Here is an 8,777-nt window from a genome sequence, read left to right as displayed (position 1 = left end):
CTCCCATCTCTCTGTATCCTCTGACACAATTCCGTGGCTCCAAAAGTTCCTTTTTCTCTCCGGGATGCCACGCTTTCTCACGGGTCTCTTTTCCCTTCATCATCCCTCGTCTCCCTCTTGCAGTTTTCTCTTCTGCAATTCTATTACTCTCACAATACCTTGTCTTTCCCTCCACTCCGTTTCCTCTTTCTTTTCCCCCCACACATGGTTCTATTTTGCACAATCTTCCCTTGATCTTCAGAGTTCCCTGTTCTCTCCCACGCTTCCCCGTTACCTTCCACGTTTCTATCCTGTCTCACGCGTCTTGTTGTCTCAGATTCTTTCCTGCCACCCATGTGCGGTCCACATAACTCCTGGTATGGGTTCCCAATGCCCAGGCAGTATGGGAGTGAACAGACCCCAGGGCCTCCAATCTGTCAGGCTGGCTAAACCTTGAAGGCGGTTCCACAGCTTGAAGGGGATGCAGGGCTAGGTGTCACACATTCTCTATAGCTTATGCTCCATACTTCCTGGCTGGGGTTGCCAATTTAGGGCTTTGAGATGTCAAGGAATCCAAGGACAATGGCCCAGGGCCCAAGAGACGACATGCCTCCCCGAATGGCAGGTCTACACGGAGCTAGGAAGCTCCCAAGAGCCTGCTTGGACTTGCAAGGCTCACTGCCGGGAGTTGCTAGGAAGGAAGCCTGGCCCTTGGGCACTGTGAGGTCACCAGCAGCTGCACTTCCTGCAAGGACACTCAGGTATTCACACGCCACGGATGCAGAATGAGTGCACACCTACCACAGCCTTGTTGGATTTGCTAAGACCAGACGAGAAACCCGTGGAAAGGCAGACATGCTGGAAAGCACTCGGTGCAGACAGCAGGCCAGCTCAGCCCAGGCGGGGCTAGGCTTGGGGGCTCAGGGGTCATCTGCAATGGTGCTGGCATCTGAGACTCACAGAGTGGTTGTGGCAAGAAGCGGTCTCCTTTGTGGAGCCCGAGGGGACAGCAAAGGATGCAAGAACTTAGGAGAAACAAAAAACCACAGGATGTGGAGCATGCCCCAGAGTGTCAGGTCACGAGGGTGGGTGCTGAGCTGAGACCTCGATCACGAGCCACTGTGTGACCCTCCAGGCCATGGTCTTTCTGCAAGAACTACAGAGACTGCACACAAGTTCCCACGAGCTCAGGATGTGAGGGTAAACAGTGTGGGGTGACCCTGTGAGAAATCAAAGCCTTTGTGAAGCGCCTCCAGCAGGAATGTGGTTTTGGAACTGGAAGTCATCTTCCCAGCTGGTGCCTGGTCTCCAGTTGAGCTGTTTCAAATCCTAAAAGATGACGCTGTGAAAGTGCTGCACTCAATATGCCAGCAAATTTGGAAAACTCAGCAGTGGCCAAAGGACTGGAAAAGGTCAGTTTTCATTCCAATCCCAAAGAAAGGCAACGCCAAAGAATGCTCAAACTACAGCTCAATTGCACTCATCTCACACGCTAGTAAAGTGATGCTTAAAATTCTCCAAGCCAGGCTTCAGGAATACGTGAACTGTGAACTTCCACATGTTCAATCTGGTTTTAGAAAAGGCAGAGGAACCAAAGATCAAATTGCCAACATCTGTTGGATCATCAAAAAAGCAAGAGAGTTCCAGAAAAAATCTACTTTTGCTTTATTGACTATGCCAAAGCCTTTAAGCGTGTGAATCATAACAAACTGTGGAAAATTTTTAAACAGATGGGAATACCAGACCACCTGACTTGCCTCCTGAGAAATATGTATGCAGGTAAGGAAGCAACATTTAGAACTGGACATGGAACAACAGACTGGTTCCAAATAGGAAAAGGAGTACATCAAGGCTGTATATTGTCGCCCTGCTTATTTAACTTATATGCAGAGTACATCATGAGAAACGCTAGGCTGGATGAAGCACAAGCTAGAATCAAGATTGCCAGGAGAAATATCAATAACCTTAGATACACAGATGACACCACCCTTATGGCAGAAAGTGAAAATTAACTAAAGAGCCTGTTAATGAAAGTGAAAGAGGATAGTGAAAAAGTTTGCTTAACTCTCAACATTCAGAAAACTAAGATCATGGCATCTGGTCCCATCACTTCATGGCAAATAGATGGGGAAACAATGGAAACTGAGAAACTTCATTTATTTATTTTTTTGGCTCCAAAATAACTGCAGATTGGGACTGCAGTCCATGGGGTCACAGAGTTGGACACAACTGAGCAACTGAACTGAACTGACTGCCTGGTCTCCAGGAGGAGCGCGTTCTCTGCTCCAGCCAAACAGCTGCTCCCACCATCTTGACAGGCAACCTCGACTCTCCTGAGATGGGGCTGCAGGGTCCATGCCCGTTGACGTGAGCCTTTCCCCCTCTCTCCCGTCTTCTAAATTCCTCTGCTCTCTGTGGGCTCGTCACTCTTGGTGTGACCTACCCCGACCTAGAGCCCCCTGGACGTATCTTCATCCTGCCCTGGGAGGACCCTCCCAGCGCCTCTCCCCATGCAGCCCACCGTGGGGTTTCATGTGGTGGTCGTGGGGATGCTACAAGCGCTCTTGTTGGCCTGGTGATTAAGAATTTGCTTTATGATGCAAGGAACACCAGTCTGACCCCTGGTCCGAGAAGATCCCACATGCCATGGGGCAATAAAGCCCGTGTGCCACCAACTACTCAGCCTATGAGCCACAAATACTGAAACCCGTGCTCTGCAACAACAGAAGCCACTACAATGACAAACCCACTTACGGCAACTAGAGAAAGCCCACGTATAGCAACAACAGGCCCAGCACAGCTACAAAGAAATAATTTAAAATAATGCACTTAAAGCACAAGTGACTCAAAAAAAAAAAAAAATGTTGGACGTCATCGAAATTAAAAAAATAAAGGAAAAAGGAAGTGCTGTGAACGATGGCATATCCGTAGAGGGCAGGAGACTAGTTTTAGCGAGGGGTCCAGGACACCTCCTTGAGAATGAAGTGACATTTGAGTTGAGACCCGAGTGCAGTGTAGGAGTGAGCCACGAGAACATCAGGAGAGCTTCATAGGCAGAAAAGGGGATGTGCAAAGGCCATGTGGCAGGATTGAGCTTGGGTATAAAGAAGCCTGTGCCTGAAGTTTGTGAGCGAGCAGAGGGTCATGACGGGAACAGGCTGCAGCCATCCATAGGGTGTATAAGTTGAGAGAATTTGGGATTTGGAGGTTTTCAGCAACGGGAGTCACCTGCCTCATGCACAGTTGAAAAGGCCACCCTTCCCTATGTCTTCCATGGCTCACACACACACACACACACACACACACACACACACCCTAGAACCTGGCACAACAGCAGGCAAGCCTGGGTATTTCTGCCCTGAGAGAATAATCTTCACATCTGTTCCCACAGGTTCCAGAGGCAGGTGTGTCATTGGGATGGATTAAACGGGCCTCTAGGGGTACAGTTTTGGCGAGTGATGCCTGGCTTTGATTCCACTGATTGCTCCCCACACCCTTCCCCCTCCTCCAGCCACATGGCATCATCTGTGAAAAGGCCACTCTTAGTTTTACCAAGAGAAGGCCTCCGGGTACTTCCTAGAATTGTGCAAGTGGTGGCCAGGTGACCATGGAGCCCCCTGCCCAAGTGACCCCCCACCCCCCAGGACCACCGAGCACTGAGATATCGGGACCCCTGATTTAGCGCAAGTCCCAGGGCCCTGAAGCTGCACAGTGTCAACAGGCCCGGTTTCCATTTGCTCTGCAGCGTCCACAGGGTTTGGCTGAGAGTGTCTCAGGGCAAGGGCAGTGCCGTGGATACAGTCATGACATCAGTCAAGTTGCCCGAGATGATCCTGTAGGGTTTGCTTTAATCCCGCGTAGGTGGACGTATTATGTATTTTTCTTTTTTCGCTTTTTAATACGGCCGTGCAAGTTGTGAAAGGCATTCCCGGACATTGACACTGACCCGTGACAGTCTTTCCTCCTCCCCAGGTTTCGGCGGCAGCACCATTGAAATCCACATCGCAAGCGGGTCCCGCGGCGGAAAGGCCCCCGACTCTCTTCCGAAAGTCCAAGGAACCCCGTAGAGAGGACGAGACAGAGGGCTCTGGACCCTGTGTGTATTTTCAGACGCGAGGGTTCTCATCCCTTATGACGGTACCCTTGCCCTTCAGTCAGCACACTGCGGGGTGTAGCGTCCCCCCCCAACTGAATCTTCCTGCCATCACAGTTAACAGAGTGTTCCCTGGCAGCCTCTGTGTGATGCAGAGGCCCACCGTGAGCCTGTGCTTGGAAAGGAAAGGCAGATTCCCTTGGAGCCCAGCAGCTTGTCTGGAGTCTCCGTGGACGTTCGTTTCTCTGATCTGGCTGTAATGTCAACGCCAGATCCAGGTCCTTGGAAGAGTTAATAAATAACAATAATTAAAAAAAAGTAGTAGTTGTGTCTGAGCTCCCAGCCTGACTTGGGGTCTGTCTGAATAACACCTCTAAGCGAATGCTCTTGTGTAAGATAAGTGATGATGCAGGGACCGGGGACGCACCTGGGAGCAAGTTCCTCACCCACCACTAGGGGGCAGAGGAGGGCAGGCTTGGACCACCAGGTTAGCCTTCGCTCGGTCCTCAGCTGTGTTGAGCGGTAGCGATTCAGTCTACGGGAAGCTTCCATTCAGTTCCGTTCAGTGGCTCAGCCGGGTCGGATTCTTTGCAACCCCATGGACTGCAGCACGCCAGGCTTCCCTGTCCATCACCAGCTCCCAGAGCTTGCTCAAAGGCATGTCCATCCAGCCGGTGATGCCATCCAACCATCTCATCCTCTCGTCCCCTTCTCCACCTGCCCTCAATCTTTGCCAGCATCAGCATCTTTTCCAAGGAGTCAGTTCTTTGCATCCCGTGGCCAAAGTATTGGAGCTTCAGTATCAGTCCTTCCAATGCACACCCAGGACTGATCTGCTTTAGGATGGACTGGTTGGATCTTCTTGCAGTCCAGGGGACTCTCAAGAGTCTTCTCCAACACCACAGTTCAAAAGCATCAATTCTTCAGCACTCAGCCTTCTTTATGGTCCAACTCTCACATCCACACATGACTATGGGAAAAACCATAGCTTTGATTATACGGGCTTAGGACCTGACTCTGCTTAGATTATTGCCTATATTTCCCTCTTTCCATAATTTTACATATATAATAATATAAAGCTGTCCTTTGGTACCCATGAGAGGTTTGTTCTGGGACCCCCACGGATACCAAAATCCACAGACGCCCTCCACATCTGCATAGTCTGCTTTTGCGGGGCAGTGTGGATGACTGTTTACAGACTTTATGTATTATAAACATACATGTGTATATACATATTTGGAGACAAAAATATTGTACACACTACACACAGGAGACACAAGCCACCTAGGTAAGTCTATGGCACAAGCACACAATGTTTCCTCAATTCTGCTGTGTGACGCTCATTCACATCAAGATTAGGACTCTTGTCTCACTCCGGAAAAGCTGTCCAAGCTGCTTCTGGATTTGTGCTTTTGGAGTCCTAGGGCCACAGACAGGGTTCAGGGCATCCCACAACCGTGGCCGTGGTACCCCAGGGCTGCATGCTCCTAAAGCTGCACTTATTACCTCACAGCTACCTTGACCCAAAGTGTCCAACAATGGTAAAAAGGACTTTTGAGCCTTTCTGGGTTCTTAACCTCTGTATCGATATCCTGTCTGCCCCAGTCATCAGAGAAGCCCCGAGACCTCTCCTCTGAGGGCTCCCCCTGCCGAGCAAGACACAGCCCCAACCCCATTCTAGAGCAAAGATGCTAGCCGCTGGCTTCCCCAGGCTCCCTTGCAGCTAGAGTGTGTCTGGCGTGGCCGATGAGACTCGTGCCCCAAATCAACGTTGGAAACTGATGAGCAAGGCAATGGGCTGTGCAGAAGCAGTTCTGGGGAGGGGTTGGCAGCTGCATGTCTGCTTTGGAAGGCAGCCTGGGTGAGCCCTGAGGGGTCAGCCCAGTGTCTGGCATCGAGCTGTGGGCAGCACCCCAGTGCTGTGTATTACCTGCATGGGCCTGATTCTGGGCCTGGCTCTAGCCAGTTCTATTTGCACTGTCCCCCACACCTGGGATACCCCAGAGCTGCTCAATATACTCCTCAGCCATTCTTTCTGGCTTACGTTAGCCAGAGTCCAGTGGCTCAGCTGGTAAAGAATCTGCCTGCAATGCAGAAGACCTGGGTTCGATTCCTGGGTCGGGAAGATCCTCTGGAGAAGGAAATGGCAACCCACTCCAGTATTCTTGCCTGGAGAACTCCAGGGACAGAGGAGCCTGGCGGGCTACACACAGTCCACGGGGTAGCAGAGTCAGACACGACTTAAGCAACTAAGTTTCACTTTCAGTTCAGTTCAGTTGCTCAGTCATGTCTCTTTGCAACCCCATGGACTGCAGCACACCAGGCCTCCCTGTCCATCACCAACTCCCATGGTCCACCCAAACCCATGTACATGAGTCGGTGATGCCATCCAACCATCTCTTCCTCTGTCATCCCCTTCTCCTCCTGCCCTCAATCTTTCCCATCACCAGGGTCTTTTCCAATGAGTCAGCTCTTTGCATCAGGTGGCCAAAGTATTGGAGTTTCAGCTTCAACATCAGTCCTTTCAATGAATACCCAAGACTGATCTCCTTCAGGATGGACTGGTTGGATCTCCTTGCAGTCCAAAGGACTCTCTTCAAGAGTCTTCTCCAACACCACAGTTCAAAAGCATCAATTCTTCGGTGCTCAGCTTTCTTTATAGTGCAACTCTCACATCCATACATGACCACTGGAAAAGCCTTGGAAATATATAGCCTTGCAAAGTGTTTAAATGAGCCTACTCATTGCCTTATTGGAAAGATTCCCCACCTCCTCATTCACAATCATGGTTTTGGTGGAGTTTCTCTCAGCAACTCGGCTCAAGCATAAATGTTTCCCTTTATAGGAGCTCCCATGCTCCAGAGTATTATTAACTTCAAGGCTCAGGGGAAGGTAACACTTTTAACAGTCCCTGCCTGCCCCTACCCCTGTGGAGTGTCCCTCCCCTCAACTTCCCATGCTGCTCTGCGGGTGGACCTGTATGTTAACTTTGCTTACCTTGCACATGGATGAAGACACTTTGCAGAAACAGGGAGCCAGGCTGGGGAAAAAACAACAAAAATTCCACCCAATTCTGAGTCTTTCGTAAAGGTCTGTATCTGCTGCCCACGCCTTCCCATGCGTGTGAAGTAGTGATTTGCAGGCTCCCAACACTGACAGTGACCAACACCAGCGCCCACAGGTGCACAGAACCCTCGCCATGAGTATGAACACCTCAAAGACCTTTTAGGAACATCACTCAGATGTGGGCTCCTAAAAAAAGAAACCAAACAAGTTCTCTGCTCCGTGAGTGGAAACTCAGATTCCCAAATCAAACTGGGGAAGGCAGGGGGCGGGGCGGTTCTCAATGGACAAATATTTTTAGAATCCCCGCAGCAGAAGGTTCCATAGAGATGAAAGTTAGGTAAAAGCTCAGGCAATCTGGTCTCAACCCAGTTTCCATCATAGCACAGAGACCTCCTTGGAGCTGTGCCTGAGCTACCAGCGTGTTGCTTCAGCTACGGAAGCCCGAGTTCCAACACACTCGTTTAACAGTGGTTAAGTCCCACCATGCGACGTGCACCCCGGTGGGTTCGGGACATGGCTCACCCCAGACCCTTCAGCAGCAGGGCTCGGGAGTGCTCAGAGATTCACCCCAGATCCGCTGCGTGAAAGCACCCTCAGTCAGCTAGGCAAGGCTTACAAAAAAAAAAAAAAGAAACAAAACCAGGCAAGTCTGCACCCCGGGCAACACTGGGGCAGAAGCAACAGCCCAGGTCTGGCGTGATTCCCATGCAGGGTCAGCTTGTGGCCGGAGGACATGGGGCTCTTTGGGGTGACTCGCATGGCCAAATGCAGCTCATCTGGCCACCTCTGTGTCAGCTCCACACTGCCTATCACCCGGGGGGACATCGCTTCAAAGGGAACCGGTCACCGTCTGCATGTGTCTGCCTGAACCGTGTCGCTGCGCCCGGTCACCAGCATCCCTACAACTTCAGGTTCTTATTATTCATCCTGCACCTCAAAACTGCCAGCGATCCAAGCCTGCCTGCAGGAGAACATCCATCTGCTTTTTGACTTTTCTAAAACTGCCAGCCTGAAACAAAGTAATGAGAATGAAACTAGTTACACACACAAAAAAAGCACACTCGCCTTTCACATCATAACGCATCTGCAACCTCTGGTCTCTTCACCTGGTTTACAACGAACTGGTTGTAAAAGCAGCCCCGGCCCCCGCCCATTTCTCCCAGAGGAAAAAAACAAACAAGAGCTTGGGGACTTGAGGCAGCGGAGTTAGCGTGGGCCCCCCAGACGAACAAGAAAGTACACACAGAAAGTTCTCTATCAAAATAGAGCAATTTATTTAAGATAACCTAATATGGTCTGTTGATTCTCTCTTGGAACAAATGAGCCATCTTTCTCACACACACACATGGTGATTCTCACACACACACACACACACACACACACACACACACACACACACACACACGGTGATTCTCTTTCCGGGAGCGTGTGAGGGTGGGGGTTGCAGTGGGGCATTGGTGGAGAGAACGGAACGGGGTGAGGGGTGCCGTGTGGATGGAACAGAAGCTGGAAGATGCGGACAGGACATCTGGCTGTACGTCTGACACAGACAATAAAAACCGCAGAAGCCAGACATTCACAAACCTCAGGGAGCGGCGGGAGGAAAACACTCTGCATTGGATGGGAAACACGATCAGAA

General features: G+C 50.7%; 1 protein-coding gene across 1 annotated transcript in view; it reads left to right on the top strand.

Moving 5' to 3' along the window:
• Positions 1-4,390, top strand: part of GPR143 (G protein-coupled receptor 143) — a 30,130-nt gene extending 25,740 nt beyond the window's left edge. The window contains exon 10 of the mRNA XM_010829902.1: positions 3,952-4,390. Within this exon, the coding sequence (XP_010828204.1) occupies positions 3,952-4,046 (95 nt within the window). The 3' untranslated portion in view covers positions 4,047-4,390. The remainder of the gene's footprint in view (positions 1-3,951) is intronic.
• The last annotated feature ends 4,387 nt before the right edge of the window (positions 4,391-8,777 follow it).

This window comes from Bison bison, unplaced genomic scaffold (genome assembly GCF_000754665.1).
Source record: "Bison bison bison isolate TAMUID 2011002044 unplaced genomic scaffold, Bison_UMD1.0 scf7180017864512, whole genome shotgun sequence".
In the NCBI taxonomy this organism is placed as follows: domain Eukaryota; kingdom Metazoa; phylum Chordata; class Mammalia; order Artiodactyla; family Bovidae; genus Bison; species Bison bison.
The sequence above is the reverse complement of the archived record's forward strand: the minus strand, read 5'-3'. Positions and strand labels throughout refer to the sequence as shown.